General features: G+C 51.9%; 5 protein-coding genes and 1 non-coding gene across 6 annotated transcripts; 3 read left to right on the top strand and 3 right to left on the bottom strand.

Annotated features, from left to right (window-relative positions):
- Positions 1–8: 8 nt before the first annotated feature.
- GGI43DRAFT_420447 (PCI domain-containing protein) lies at positions 9–4,232 on the top strand (the record flags this gene model as incomplete). Its single annotated transcript, XM_083207820.1, has 3 exons — positions 9–11; positions 927–1,190; positions 1,281–4,232. The coding sequence occupies 3 exons, from the start codon at positions 9–11 to the stop codon at positions 4,230–4,232; spliced, it is 3,219 nt and encodes a 1,072-aa protein (XP_083065127.1).
- A 2,593-nt stretch (positions 4,233–6,825) lies between these two features.
- On the bottom strand, positions 6,826–7,739 carry GGI43DRAFT_157003 (uncharacterized protein). Its single transcript, XM_083199503.1, has one exon. The coding sequence runs from the start codon at positions 7,536–7,538 to the stop codon at positions 7,017–7,019; it is 522 nt and encodes a 173-aa protein (XP_083065126.1). The 5' UTR covers positions 7,539–7,739; the 3' UTR covers positions 6,826–7,016.
- Positions 7,740–8,449: 710 nt separating this feature from the next.
- Positions 8,450–11,073, top strand: GGI43DRAFT_157051 (WSC domain-containing protein). The gene is made up of 2 exons (XM_083199505.1): positions 8,450–8,844; positions 8,912–11,073. Exons 1-2 carry the CDS (start codon positions 8,619–8,621, stop codon positions 10,444–10,446), a joined length of 1,761 nt encoding a protein of 586 aa, XP_083065125.1. The 5' UTR covers positions 8,450–8,618; the 3' UTR covers positions 10,447–11,073.
- Positions 11,074–11,439: 366 nt separating this feature from the next.
- Positions 11,440–11,527, bottom strand: GGI43DRAFT_t22. Its single transcript has one exon. It is a non-coding gene; the product is annotated as a tRNA-Tyr (tRNA).
- Positions 11,528–11,943: 416 nt separating this feature from the next.
- On the top strand, positions 11,944–13,702 carry GGI43DRAFT_157028 (putative polyprenol reductase). The gene is made up of 3 exons (XM_083199504.1): positions 11,944–12,203; positions 12,289–12,855; positions 12,932–13,702. Exons 2-3 carry the CDS (start codon positions 12,309–12,311, stop codon positions 13,318–13,320), a joined length of 936 nt encoding a protein of 311 aa, XP_083065124.1. The 5' UTR covers positions 11,944–12,203; positions 12,289–12,308; the 3' UTR covers positions 13,321–13,702.
- GGI43DRAFT_379668 (uncharacterized protein) lies at positions 13,353–14,282 on the bottom strand (the record flags this gene model as incomplete). Its single annotated transcript, XM_083202877.1, has 3 exons — positions 13,353–13,718; positions 13,873–14,061; positions 14,148–14,282. The coding sequence occupies 3 exons, from the start codon at positions 14,280–14,282 to the stop codon at positions 13,353–13,355; spliced, it is 690 nt and encodes a 229-aa protein (XP_083065123.1).
- Between the last annotated feature and the right edge of the window lie 1,084 nt (positions 14,283–15,366).

Here is a 15,366-nt window from a genome sequence, read left to right as displayed (position 1 = left end):
CTTCCTCCATGGTCTCGATCTCGATTCCGATCCCGGTCTCTATCCCGGTCTCGGTCTCGGTCTCGATATCTGTCTCTCCTTGAATCGTAGCTGTCGCGGCTGTCGTCGTTTGAGCGGCTCTTGTCCTTCCATCGAAATCCGCCGCTGCCCTTGGGCGCTCGTCGAGGCGGAGATCGCGAGCGAGATCTTCGGGATGATCCTTCCATGACTCAAATTAATGGATGTTTGATTGAGCAATTATGCTGTATAGCAGGCCAGGTAGGCCTGTCTAATGTGGCGGTCCAATACAATCGTGATTCGATTGCTTAGGTGCGCCTCGGCGTTGGTTCAAATGCTTAATACTGCTAGCTCGTGAATCCACTACACACGGTAATCATGTGACTTTGAGCTGAACGAGGCCGGAATGGTGCATCAGTTTGGTAACAAATCATCTACGGCAGGTTCACGGGGATTTATAGTAGTCATCCATACGCGAGTGTTTAAAGGCTTAAAAGCAAATCGCAGACTTACTCATGGCGCAAATTCTGCTTTGATATGACTTCCGATTTGCTCTGCCGGTGCCTGTTCAAAGTTCAAACAGAGCAACAAGTAGGATGACATAAGCAACACGTGACATGGGTCGTTCCGCAGCCCCTCATGCTCGGATAGCGTCCACACACGAAATTGAAAAATTCCTCCAGTGTGCGAGGCTTCACCACCAAGAGTGCCACGCCAGCGCCCCATCTCAACCATCGTCAGGCCTGCGACGGCTACTCATTGCCCCCAAATCTCCTAGCCCGGTTCACATCGACCCGTAGAGGAGGTTGCCCAGTATGGTGCGTAGGACAAGGCAGATGCGACCGACCGTCTCGTTGCCAACTTTTGCCCCTCCTCCCTATGCCAATGCCAGGTTGGGCTGTGATGCTGACTTTGCTCCCTCTCGATAGCCGCCCCCGCCGCATCAAAAGCCCGAAAATGTCCTGAAGCGCGCCCACGAGCTGATCGGGGTCAACCAGGCCCCGACGGCCTTGACCCTGCTCCATGAGCACATCACCAACAAGCGCTCCCGAAGCGCTGCCATCGCCTCTCTCGAGCCTGTTATGCTCCTGTTGGTTGAGCTGTCCGTCGAGCAGAAGAAGGGAAAGCTGGCCAAGGATGCCCTGTACCAGTACAAGAACCTCTCTCAGAACACCAACATTTCGACTATTGAGGTGGGTAAAATATCAAAGTTGAATGGATGAAAGAGGATGAAGAAACAAAGGGGAAAGATTAATACAATGGATTACTGACCGCCCCCACAGCTGGTTCTGAAAAAGTTCATCGAACTCGCGGTGGAGAAGGTTACTGCTGCCCAGCAAAAGGCCGACGAGGTTCAATCTACCATTGAGGCTACCGCTGCCACCTCCAACATTGACGACCTGGAAGCCAGCGAGACCCCTGAGTCCATCCTCCTTGCCACCGTCTCTGGCGAGCAATCTCGTGATCGAACCGACCGTGCCATCGTCACTCCTTGGCTCAAGTTCCTCTGGGAGGCTTACCGAACCGTCCTTGACATCCTCCGCAACAATGCTCGCCTCGAGGTCCTTTACCAGAGCACTGCCATGCAGGCCTTCGACTTCTGCCTCAAGTACACCCGAAAGACCGAGTTCCGAAGACTCTGCGAGCTTCTCCGTAACCACGTCCAGACGGCCGCCAAGTACTCGTCTCAGATGCACGCCATCAACCTCAGTGACCCTGATACCCTGCAGCGTCACCTGGAGACTCGTTTCCAGCAGCTCAACGTTGCCGTCGAGTTGGAGCTCTGGCAGGAGGCTTTCCGAAGTGTCGAGGATATCCACACTCTGCTGAACCTCAGCAAGCGACCCCCCAAGAACATCATGATGGCCAACTACTACGAGAAGCTGACTCGTATCTTCCTCGTTGGCGAGAACTACCTGTTCCACGCTGCTGCCTGGTCAAGATACTACACCCTGCTGCGCCAGGTCTCGGCTTTGGTCGCCTCTGGCCAGGGAAAGAAGGCTGATAACCCCCCAGCCTCTGATGCTGATCTCCAGAGGGCCGCTTCTTTTGTTCTCCTATCTGCCCTCGCCATCCCTGTCATCAGCACCTCCCGATCCCGAGGTGCCATGGTCGACTTCGACGAGGCCCGCAAGAACAAGAACACTCGCTTGACCACCCTTCTTGGCATGAGCCAGGCCCCATCCCGCTCTCGCCTGTTCCGCGATGCTATGTCCAAGTCTATCCTCCAGCGATCCTCTCCTGAGATTCGCGATCTCTACAACATCTTGGAGGTTGATTTCCACCCTCTCTTCATCTGCAAGAAGATTTCGCCCATCCTGACCAAGATTGCTGCCGATGCTGAGATGGAGAAGTACATCCTCCCTCTCCAGCAGGTCATCCTCACTCGCCTGTTCCAGCAGCTTTCTCAGGTTTACGAGACTGTCGACCTCAACTTTGTTGAGAGCTTGGCCCAGTTCCCTGAGCCTTACCAGGTCACTCGCGGCACCATTGAGAAGTTCATCATGAACGGAAACAAGAAGGGTGATCTCGCCATCCGCATGGACCATGCTACTGGCGTCCTCAGCTTTGACAACGATGTCTTCTCATCAGCCAAGGCTGGACACAGCGGATCATCTGCCGGTTCCGCTGAGGCTGATGGCGGCAACGTCCAGCGTCTGCAGAGCACGCCTTCTGAGATTGTGCGCTCTCAGCTGACTCGACTTGCCAAGTCACTTTTCGTTTCATGCCACTACATTGATCCCAACTTTAACAAGGATCGTCTGGCGGCTCATGACGCTGCTCTGGCCCGCGCAAAGGCTGGTGCTGAGAAGGAGCACATTGAGACTCTTGCACGCAAGGAGATCATCCAGAAGCGCAAGGATGAGGCATCCGAGCTTCAGGCCAAGAAGGAGAAGGAGAATGCCCGACAGAAGAAGCTGCGAGAGCAAGCCCTGCAGGAAGCTGAAGATAAGCGACTGGCTGAGGAACAGCGTGAGCGTGAGGCCCGACGCATCAAGGCTGAGCATGACCGCGTTCGTAAGGAGGAGATTAAGAAGCAGATTGCTGATCTCAAGATGAGCGGCGAGGCTCTCAACATCGATCTGGAGGACATTGATAACCTGGATAGCAACAGACTTCGTGCTATGAAGCTGGCTCAGCTTGAGCGCGAGAAGAACGATGTCAGCGAGAAGCTACGCATCACTGGCAAGCGACTTGACCACTTGGAGCGAGCTTACCGAAAGGAGGAGGTTAAGAAGCTCACCGACGACTACAACAAGCAAACCGAGCGTGATCGCAAGATTTATGAGGCAGTCAAGGTCAAGACACTCAGAGAGTCTGAGGAGAAGCACAAGGAGAGTGTGGAACTCAAGCACCGTCTCAGCCGTCTGGTGCCTCTGTACGAGTCATTCAGATCATCGTTGCACGAGAGACGCCGCGATGAGTTTGAGAAGCGCCGCAGAGATGCTGAGCGTGAGCTCGAGAAGCAGATTGGCATCCGCAAGAAGGAATACCGTGATCGTAAGCTGCGCGAGAAGAGAGAGCGGGAAGAGAGAGAACGCGTCCTCCGAGAACAAGAGGAGCAGGCTGCTCGTGAGAAGGAAGAGCAGCGTCTGCGTGACGAGGCCAGGAAGGCTGAGCTCGCCAAGCTCAAGGAGCAGCGCGAGAAGGAACGCCAGGAGATGTTGGAGAAGGCTGCCCTCCAGCAGAGACGTGAGGAAGAAGCACTTGCTCGCCGTAAAGCAGAAAAGGAGCGACAACCTCCTCCTCCTCCTGCTGCTGCTGCCGGTGGCGAGAGTCGACGACCACCCCTCTTTGGATCTGGCGGCGGCTGGCGAGAGAAGGAGCGTGAGAGAGAGTCCGCTAGAGAGCCCGCAGAGGGCGGTGCTCCGGCACGGACAGAGTCTGGCGATCGCCCATCCGGCGGCCCGCCGAGGCTGCAGTTGGCCGGCTCCGGCAACAAGCCCAGCTGGAGAGACCGACAAGCAGCCAAGGACGTCGGTGGAGCAACAAACGACAATGCCCCCCCTCCGGCCAGAGGCCCTGGACCTCGCGACGCTCCTCGTGATTCTCGTGATTCTCGGGATTTCCGTGACGCTCGCAGCGCTCCCCGCGACTCTCCTCGTGATTCTCCTCGCGAGGACTCAAGACGGGGCGAGAACGGCAAGACTGAGTCTCCTGCTGCGCCTACAGAGAGCCTGCCTAGCCGAACCGCTGGCAAGTGGGTTCCTCCTCACCTGAGGAACAAGTCATGAAGGGAATGAAGCGCATGGATAGTCCTGGCTACACATTTTTGCACTTGGCGTTTTTGGGGAAAAAATCTTTCAAAGAAGGAAGGATTGGTTTGCATTGAATGTACTTTAGAGCTCAGCATTAATTCGCCGTCCTCTGAGGTACGAGCACGCCAGAATGGATGAAAAAAGCACATAAAAAACTTGTTCTATCTACTTCTTTTTTATGTGATTTAGTTGGATGGAGAGTTGCTTTGATGTGACGATGTCTCCAGGGTAGTTTGAGCTATATAAGTGTAATTCTATATAAACGACCATTATCTTTTCATTTTTTTTTTGCTATGTATGTGCCTGTGAGTGTACTGAGATGTAAGCCCAATGCTAGATAATGTTTGAAATCACAATAGTGAGGTATTTCTACTACTTTTTTGATCAACAGAGTGCCATTTCTCTGTCCATTTTACTCGCAAGCTTGTAGAAAAACCCCAAAGTGATGTTTAGACTTATATTTTGACTATATGTCGTACGACAAAAGGGCCGACTATCTAGCTCCTAGTCTTTACAATTCTACGCATAGTAGCAGAATACTACTACCTCTGATAAAGTTATACCGCAATAGTTCAATATGCAGCGCCCTGAGCTCCTCGCAAGCCAGCATCAGATCAAGTCAAGGCTACAATTCAAAGCAAGGGATATACATGGTCTGATGACCTGACAGCCAGCCACGATACGGGAACAAGAAAAAAATAAGAGAGAGATGGAGACGTAAACTCCGTCCACTATAGCCGCCAGCGCTGCAGGTACTGACCAGACCGTTGCGTCTAGGCAAAAGTATAATAACGCCTGACTAGGAGCTAAGGCTTACGGGACTAACAATTGTTTGCTTTAGCTTTTACTTAAGAATATTAGCCCCAGGGCAAAGGTGCCAGCCTTATGCTGCAAGGGCGGCATAAAGGCGCAAAAAAAGCAAGCTGCGCAGCTCAGCAAGATTTCAATAGTTCAGGTGAGAGGATTGAGCTGCAAGGGAGAACAAAAAAGAAGAGACGAGAAACATGTTGGTGAATCGGGCTGTCGGGCTGCAAGAAATATTACGTAGAGGGCTTTGCAACCTATCTAGTAGTAGTAAGTGCCTTAGCACGAATGCAAGTCCGCAGAATAGGAACAAAAGAAGGAAAGCTGAGAAAGCTGAGGATTGCGTGGCATTGTCAGGTCCGGCTTCGCTAGGCGAAACATGGACGGACGCGCGATCAGGAGCCACTATCAGCGGTGGCCTCTATTCCCAGGAATGGTTTGCCGTCTATGCATCGTGGCGTTTTTCTTTTGGTGTTGAGATTGTCTGGCCAAGTTGGTGAAGCGGGAAGAGACGAATGCTATTTGCTTCGAAGTCAAAGATCCTAGTCTAGCAGCGGCGGGGGAAGCTTAGATGGACAAGTCAGGGGTATATCCGGCGAGGGTGGCCCCCTTGGCAGAGCGGCTGGCTGGGAGGGATGGGGGCCGAAGTTAGTTCGATGTAATGTAGGGAGAGAACAAACTATAGAGTGGCTCGCATGGCTACCACCACAGCTGAACAACCTTTTGCTGTCGAGGTTCAAACGTACGTTTTCCATTTTTAGATGAAGAGGGTTATAACCATGGAGAAAAAATTGAGGCTGTGTTAACTCCGAAGGAAGCTTATGTGGTAGTACTCGGTATTCGTGATAAACAAGACTCTGCAATTGGCTAATTTCATATATCAATTAGCAGTTATTGTAGGAATGCAATTACTTACCAGAGAGTTAAACGGCAAGTAATTTACCAAACCAAGGGCTATAGGAAAAGTAAGCATTCAAACTACATCGTGTACCCACCCACCCTCACAGCAGACAGGCACCCGAAGTCTAACATATTGTCTGGCGGGCAAAATCAGACAATCCCAGCCTGAAGCAATCACTAACACGCAAAGGTATACCACCCGGCCGACCACCCGGCCGACCGAGAAGCTGATGACCTCGGGTAGGCTTTGGCGTTGACTCCACCTTGCATGGCATGCCCAATAGCGCACTCTTTGAGCGGCAGGAGCCTGAGCCTGAATCTGATCCTGAACCTTGTATCTTGTATAGGCGTGGTGGGCTGATGGAAACCGAGATCGATCTGCTTAGTGTTAGCCATATGACTACTACTAGGACTGTATCTGAGACTGCAAGTTATCTATGGCTTGCTTATGGAATCTGAGACCTCAGCCCAGCGCTCAATAATTGATTTCCCGACCTTCAAGTGACACCGAAAACTGGCCAAGGCCACGCCCTTCATAGACAATACGAAGTGCGGTGGTTGTCGTACAAACTTCATATTGACCAATTCTATTCTTAGTAGCACAGGGCGATGGATGTCGGACGGTCGGTTGAGTCGAGATAGCCTGCTGGCCATTGCTTCTCTCAGCACATGCATATCGAATGATGCTCCTCCACACTGCTCACTTTACATGCCGCCAATACGCGATCCCCACCACGGCAGAGAAAAGACAGAAAATCCAGCCCGCTCGTATTCTGTAGCTGTGGGATGAATGCAGCTCTGCTACACAAGGAACTACTTTGAGACGCATGATGAGCTGGCAGCGAGCTTTGTATGGTCCCTTGCGCCCATATTGACCCATGCTTATTTTTCTTTACGGTAGCAATATTGGCCTGTTGATGCTACCCTCCACCGTAGAGCTACTAGACAGTAAAGACGTAGCTTGATATTGCTTTTGACGCAGCTGGATGTGATAAGAAGACCATTGATTTTGAAAGACCAACGATACAGCCTTCTTGTATTTCATAAGCTGATTGGCTAGTTAGTAATATCTTTGCCCGGTGTATTTACGTTGCATCTTCGGTTTGCTCTTCTGCCACCACAGATTGTGTCCAATATACTCGTCAATTGAGAGACCAGCAAAGGGACCCACTGCGGGATTCGATCTTTGAAGGAAAGCCTGCCTAGCGTGCTTATTTCGCCCATCGTAAAGCCCCGACGCCCCGGCATCAGAGCTGAAAAATCGTGGCACCAGTATCGTACATGGGTATTAGTATACGAGTAGTAATATGCATAAGTGTAGTTTGTACGCAGAGTCTGACACAACGACCGCTTGCGCCTAGGTCCAACCGCAACGGCAGCCAGCGTCCAAGCTAAAAAGGTAAACAATATCGGGACCCGAGAAGGATCGAAAGAGGCTGAGAGGTCCAGAACGCCGTCTATATGCATGTTCGGAAACGCCCGGTCATGTTTCCACCCAATCATTGTTTGTATCTTGCACTTGGAATTACGCATTTCTGTCTTCATTTCAGCCTGCCATCTACTGGTATACCTTAGCATTACTCAATATCCTTCTGTCAAGGCCCTGTATCACGGTGTGTTGAGCGCCTATTCCGAGATCACTTTGCTATTAGTGCTTGGCATAATATGCACTGCTTCGGATATCAGCGTAGCTCGTCACCAGCTAATAACAAGCCCACATTGGTACCTATAAACACTATTTAGCTGCTAGGCTCCATGATAATCAGATAACCATGAGGTACTTATCCATATCCAGGAATAGCTACCGGCAAAGTTTTTAGATACCACTCGATTGATAGACAGTCTCCACGTTTCTGGCCCATACCTATGAGCGGACCAATGTAGCATCGAAGCGGTAGTTTTTACCAGCCAGAGGTCCCTTCTCACATTCTGTCCCGTAATAGCTTAGTGAATCTGATATGTGCTGTGTATACAGAGTTAATGCATGCAGGAATATCCAACTATGGGTGTTGGTGGTGTTCCCATTTCCTTTTGGCTGAGTAGAGCTGGCTGCCATTAGTTGTCTCTATTCATCAATCCTGCGTGTACAATTCTTCTTGTCTTGACCTAATGGGTATGACATAATGTCTTGGCCTGTCCTTGCATTAACGCTATTCTCCCCTTGCAGGCCAGCTATTATTATTAGTGCTTGTAGTATGGAGTACAAAGCGGCTGGACGGACACCGGCACTGGCTTGGCAACAAACCTCTGGATGTTTGTATTGCTGCCTGTCTCTATTAGCCTTGGCCAGGGAATTTGGCCGACTAACGTCGTAGTGCATCTCTCTCGGGAACAAGGATTAGGAAGCCACAGGGGCCATACCTCAGCCCGATCTGGTGATCTCTGAAAAGTTAGACCGTCAAGGCCCGAGTCGAATGCCGTAGATGGTGAGCGGATATAGTCCGAAATATGTGGACGCCGGTCATCGTGGTGTATGTTAAGTCCATAGCAGATAAACCCTTTGATGATGTGTATATAAAGCTCTGATTCCCACCGTCGTTCATTGAGATTCCTCGTTTGTCACCATCGACCTGAGCAACCTGAGCTTCTAGACAAGTATTGCTCAGCTCACGCCAACCTTCTGTGTCTCAGACTTTCCTAGAAGACATCGTTATTAAAATGTCTTTCTCCCGGTCCCTCGTGGCCGCGGTTGCCACGCTCTCGCTTGTGACATCCACGAAGGCCTGGAACGTGGAGTTGCCTCCTTGCTTGGATCAGTTTCAACCTTTTGTGTACTCCGGCTGCTTTCAGGATGGCGGCACCGGTAACCCCAATGCTCTCATCTTCCGCTCAACTTTGTCTTCTGATAATATGACTGTTGAGGAGTGTGTTGCCGACTGCAAAGGTTCGTAAAGTAGATGATTGTTTCTGGTTTTTTATACGATCATGAACTAATACTCTGATTTTCCTAGGCAATGGCTTCCGTTATGCTGGCCTCGAGTACTATGGTGTTTGCTTCTGTGGCGGCACGGTTGACGGGCCTCAAGTCGATGACTCTCAGTGCAGCTTCCCTTGCAACGGCAACAAGTCTGAGACCTGTGGAGGAAACAACCTTCTCTCCGTCTGGCAGGACCCAACATTCCCTACTGGGCAGGTCACTATCGGCGATTACAAGGCCGCTGGCTGCTACTCGGACAACTCGCAACAAGGCCGTGCCCTCTCCTGGTCGGCAGATGTTGATTCTTCCACCTTCACCACCGAGACCTGCTTGACTGCCTGTGAAAAAGAAGGTTTCCCCTTGGCTGGTACCGAGTTTGGAGGTGAATGCTGGTGCGGTAACGTTCTTGCAAACAGCACCGCAAAGGTAGATGACTCTCAGTGCAACTTCGCTTGCAACGGCAACTCCTCAGAGACCTGCGGCGGAAGTGGCCTTTTGAATCTGTACATCGCCACAGATCTTGAGTCTTTGGAGCCATGTGGCTGGGTGCCTCCCCCTATCAGCAGCACCACCACCACTTCAGTTTCAACAACATCGCTGCCTCCTCCTCCACCCACCTCCACCACAACCTCGTGCACAACGACTTCCGAGAGCACCCCGCCGCCTCCTCCCCCAACTACAACCAAGTGCACAACAACCTCTAAGAGTACCAGCACCACAACCACCAGTTCTCTGTGCACGGCTACCGTTACCACTCCACCTTCTTGCGAGTATAAGTGCGGTAACTGGTGTTTCCCTCCTCTGCCCGACTGGGGTAATGAGAAGGACTGTTTGAAGGCCTACTCTACTTGTGCTGCTGGCGTCGCCTCTTGCTTCGCTCAGGCTGGCTTCCCCGGCGCTCTTCAATGCTTCAACTTTGGCCAATGGTGCAGTGGCATTCAGCAGTACTGCAGCTCGACCTGTGTTTTTGGAAAATGCTCCAAGGGTGATTGCTGGAACCACAACCCCGGCCAGGGTGGCAGTCCTCCCAAGACGACCACAACCGTCATTCCATGCTCTGCGACCACGACCAAGCCTCCGGCTACAACGACGTCCAGCCACTGCCCTCCCCCTCCTACCAACATCTGCACGCAGCCTTCCAACTCCAAGTACGGTTATGGTCCAGGAAACCCCGTCGGTGGTATCGCCCTGCCCATTGTCAGCTGCAATGACATCTACAGCGACTGGCGCAACAACCCCTTCAAGCTGTATATCAACCAGAACAGCCAGAATTGCCCCTCATACCCTCCCTCAGGCTGCGGCAATGCTTGTTCCGATGCGTGCAAGGAGCAGTATACGCAATGCACAAATGTCTACCAGCAGGGTTGCCAGGATGGCTCCAGCGGCCGATGGAAGCGCGGCGAGGGAGCCAAGCGTTCGCTCAGCATCAGCCAGTTCACACAGAACTGGGGCTTCGGCGACAACACTCCTTCTAATGCGGCCAAGAAATGCCAGGCCCAATACCAAGACTGCTTGACTGTTAACAAGAATGTCAACCCTAAGCAGCAGTGCAAGACCTGGGGCTGCTAAAGGCGTATTCTTTGAGTAAAAGCCTGGCAAGGCATGGAGGATATGGGAAATGGCGATGTGGGATATCGGGAAATAAAGGGATCCAGATTTTGGACATTGGGTATGGTATATAGAAATTCGCCTGATAGAGTGAAATGAATAAAGATTTGTTAAATTGAAACTTTGATATTTTTTCTTTGCAGTTGAAATGTGTGAAATTGGTAACAGCTTCAACACACCCTCTGGTGCAAGTAGGAGCAATGCACGGCAGCAGCCAAGCAAACTATGACGTTGTCCAGCATCATGAAGTCGGTTCTGAGCATCTTGTTCCACGTGATTAAAAAAAAAAAAAACTTGCTTTGGTCAAACGCGGAAGGCACCACGGTGCTTTGAGACATTCATTATCGTAGCTGTAAAGCGACGTCGATGCAATTCGTCTGCTTTGGTTGAGGTCGTCGTACCAAGCACGTGCCAGCCGCGGTGGTTAAAAAGATGCCCCGATACTTGGGCACAACTGGGATGATGTAATATCTGATGGAATAGCTCAATAGTTGAACAATTGGAGGCCTAGAATCTTAACCTATGGGGTGTTGGATTGAGATACTCTAACTGAACCTTTATACCACTTAATAGGTAGGTAGGTAGGTAGGTAGGTATAGAAAGTTCTGTTAAAGCTCCAGACTACATTATACCTATCATACTTCTTGGTGAGCAAGTACTGGTGTATTACAGAAGTAATGGTTCACTAATATTACCATCCCGAGATCTTATCAAATCAATTCCACGAGTCTATAAACCACCACTTACACGCAGTCTTCTGGTGTAAGGAGGGCAGAGACAGGAAACTGGGCAGTTGGGTTACACATCGCCCTCCAAGAAGCGCCGTGAAACAAGTCTATCTAATGAACAACCTTTCCTTTTGAATTTCTGCCAAAAAGAAAATCGAGGGAATGTTTGTCCATTTGATTTTAGAATGAATAAAAAAAAATGTAACTCTTCTCCGGAAGAATGAACTCTCCGGGGACGGAATCGAACCGCCGACTTTCTGATGAGATGTTATCCATTACAGTCAGACGCCATGAACCAACTAGACCACCCAGAGGTAGAAGAGTTGAAATTCGAGGGCGAAAAAAAGCACCTAGGAAGGTATCTGCACTAAGCAAGGTACAGGATAAGCGTTTAACCCCCAGTGCTGATAGGCAGCATAAATGCAGATTTACCCATTGGACTTTGAGCATATTAACAGGTGGCCACTAATATCAGGCACATGGATGTCTCCACTTTCGCTTCTCCGATTGCTGGCAATGTCAGAGTTGACATTGCCGGTCGTCGAACCGACCCCTGGCATAGGATCGCTTCTATCCTCTCATGTGATAGGCATTCGACTGTAGGCACGCTACGCTGGCTACGTCTCCTTTGAACGACAGTAATTGATTAGAATTCATGCATACACCTATTCGCACAGATGCAGAATCGAGACAGGCCGCTAACCCCACATCGGCACAGCGCTCTCCTTAGTTTTACTAGTATGCGGCCGTTGTGGCTTGGAGTTTTGGCTCAGGCAAGCCTATAGCATTTCGTACTTCGCACTTCGTTCAAAGAAGGGTCTGTCATGTGCAATTTGCGGGGCATGTTTATAGCTGTTAGGTGTGACCGGAATTGCTCAGTGCCCAGCCACGCTAGGAGAACGGAGGGCACGAAAGGTGATACAAGATAGCCGTATATCTCTGCTTCCTCCTCTCTAGTTGGGTATATCGCTGTTTCCCCTCTCCAATTGGGTGTGTCACTGCTCCTCCTCTCCAGCTAGATGCCTCTCGTCGTTGTCTTTTTGTTCAGCAGCTAAACGTTGATTTCCAAATCTAGAAAAGTAGCGAAAATTAACCATGGCCAGCACAACGCCAGCAGAATGGTGTCAAGGCTTCTTTGTGGTTAGCACCGCGATTTTGTACGGGGGGCATGTTTTCCCAGAGAGTGCTCGAAAGGCTTTGTTCGCATATGGTGCCAGGAGGCCGGCACATACCCAGCATGGCCCGAATGGCCAAGCTCCGGGGCAGAAGGCCGAGGCAAAGGCAGATTCTCTGCTGGTCCTGACGAGCTATGCCCAGGTGCCTCACTCGTGGTTCATACACTTCTACATAGTGTCTGTATCATGGTCAATTTTCTGGGGCTGGCAATACATATCCAAGGGCTCAATCATGCGGGCCATGGCCAAGACGCAGCATCGATTTGCAATGGAGAACCATGCTCCCGAGGTCGACCTGACCGCCACGCTGGTGACTTGTCTTCTGATGAGCACCCAAGGAGCAAGAAGACTGTTTGAGTGTTTGTTTGTCTCAAAATCCGGATCGTCTCCCATGTCGGCCTTTCATTGGGCTCTTGGAGTTGCCTATTACACAGCGGTGGGCATCAGCGTTTGGGTACAAGGATCAGGTTCGTCTAGAATCTTGGCCACGTTTCGCGATTGGCTTATTTCGTCATGGGGAATAGGGCTGACAGTAATTCACAGGAGCGATTCTCAAATCGTGGGAGTCGCCACAGCCAATTCACTTTACACCGCAAATCATAATCGGGGCCGCAATCTTTGTCTTTGCGGCATCCCAGCAGAACAAGTGCCACAGATACCTGGCGAGCCTCAAGAAATACACGCTTCCAAGTGAGGGCTGGTTCCAGTACCTCGTTTCCCCCCACTACACGTTCGAATGCCTGGTTTACGTGGGCCTTGCCGTCGCTGGGGCGCCCAAAGGAGCCTTCTTTAATAGATCGGTCTTGTACATATTGCTGTTCGTCGTATCAAATCTCGGTATGACAGCATATGGCACGAAGAAATGGTATGCTGAGAAGTTCGGGGCGGACAAGTTGGTTGGAAAGTGGAACATTATTCCGTTTGTATTCTAGACTACGTTGCCCCTGAAGCTCTAAGCGCGCTTTTACCGCTTGTTGAACAGACCCAGTCTGTTTCCAACCTTGGAGACTTTGAGGACATCTCGGTATGTGAGACTAGTGCGTGTTTGTCTCACGCTTTGGCCGCTAGCAAACGCCTCGGGTTCTCGAAGCAACGGCCAATTTACAATCGTATCGGCAGATAGGTCTAGGTCTTCCTTGATGTCGGATATTCCATGCAGATAGTCCGTATATAGAGTCGCTGTAGTAATGAGAAGACTACGAGGTTCTTGAATAATTCGCCAAGCAGGTTCGGTATCAAGGACGCCGTCCTCTTTGCTGCGGTACAGGTTCAGACAGATGCTGGCGCCCAGGCTGACGGTGCACACGACGGGCCAATACGCAGCGCCATCCTAGGGCGGATGAGCATTTCGAAGCTGGGAAGGGTTTCATCTACTTAATCATAATACTTAACTTATGCGGCATGATGCCAATGCCGGGAGGATATTCGTTGATGAGGACATGATTCGGGCGTTGATGGGGGCTATCGGCGAATATATGTCTCACAGCGTCGCCGTCGCCGTCGCCGTCGTTGGCATCGGAGAGCGGGAGGGATAGCAGCCGCGACAGCACGGGCGTCTCGAGCCAGGGAGGCAGTGGTGCGTCCAGTAGCCTGTTCTGAACGAGATCCGATGGCCAAGTCTGTAGGCGTCGATGCGTGAGTTGCTTCCATCGTGGTCGAGGGGCGGCAGCTATCTGCAGTGAACGGGGGTTCGTTATCAGCCAGGCCGCAGCAGGTCAAGAGCAGGATTCGATAGCACCAGCCACGGTGATAGACGCACTTTATCGAGAATCATGCGCTCCTCGTCCTCGCTGATGAAATTAGGCACATAGTAGGAAGTGGCCGGAAGTGATGCGATTTTAGCTGCCTCGAGAGACGAAGGCAGCCGTGCGTCGCCGGTGCCTGCGGTCGCCATGATGAGGATTCCAGGCAACAGGAGATCGTGGACGAGAGGCGGCGTCGAGCTACGCCAAGGTCTGACTGGTCCAACGCGTGAGCCACCCCGTCCGGATCAGAGCAGCGAGCTGGTTTGTCGTCGAATGGTCGCAAGCAAGAGGGGGATAATGGGGTGATGGCCCAGCGAATAGCCGTATCTAGCTAGGGGGTTGCAGAGCGTTCTGTTGCCTCCTCGCAGCAGCAAATGCCAGTTCGGGCGTCCGTTTAGGGTTAGCCGAGTGCTGGGACTGCTGTGTTGTTATCAGCCTGCAGCAGGCGCATTTGCTTTTTGGGGGGCGTCGCGTTGAGCCGCCTCCGGCAGTCAGACTCGACCCTCACATGCTGTGCTGGCTGCAGGTCGTACAGAAGAAGGGCAAAAAAAGAGCGCAGCGCAGCTCAAGCTCAGCATGGCATGGCATGGCATGGCACGATGCACGAGCAAATGCTAAATGCCCGGCGCCAGCACGTCGGGGCTGGTCCCCGAGGGCAGAGGCCAGGGCAAGGGCGCTCTCGCTGGCTTTTGTCTTTTCTCTCTTTCCCTTTTTATTCTCCTTCGTCGCGAGCTCGCAGAAACGAGGCGACGGCACCCGTATTTCAAGCCCAGCAAGCCCGAGGTGCACTCGAGCACTGCCGGCGCCGCCTGCAGCGGTGATTGGCGGGCGGCGGGGGCTGCTGCACCACCGCGGCCTGGGAGGGCCTTTTGGAGTCCTTCGGGGGGGCTTTTGGAGGGTGGCAACGCGGGATGGCAGGGCTAAACAGGGCTCGACAGGGTTTGTTTAGGCTGGAGGTCCGCTGTTTCGGCCGCACAACTGCACCGCGATGGCGCTGCGCCGGCTGGAGCGGCTGGCGGCCACGGCCAATCAGGCGGGCGGCAGCGTGTGGTTGAGTTTCGAATTGCATCCCCGTTTTCAGACCCAGTCCCATGGTCGTTGCTTTTTTGCCTTTTGCTTTTTTGCCTCTTGCGTTTGTTCCTTTGTAGGTGCTTGACTCTCTGTTGCCTCTGCCGCTGCTTTGCCGTGCCGTGCTGCGCTGCGCTGCGCTGTCCACTTGCACCTCGCTAGCCC

Source organism: Trichoderma evansii (genome assembly GCF_050947405.1).
Source record: "Trichoderma evansii strain SZMC 28006 chromosome Unknown GGI43scaffold_2, whole genome shotgun sequence".
NCBI classification, from domain to species: domain Eukaryota; kingdom Fungi; phylum Ascomycota; class Sordariomycetes; order Hypocreales; family Hypocreaceae; genus Trichoderma; species Trichoderma evansii.
This window is presented reverse-complemented; position numbering and strand designations above follow the sequence as displayed.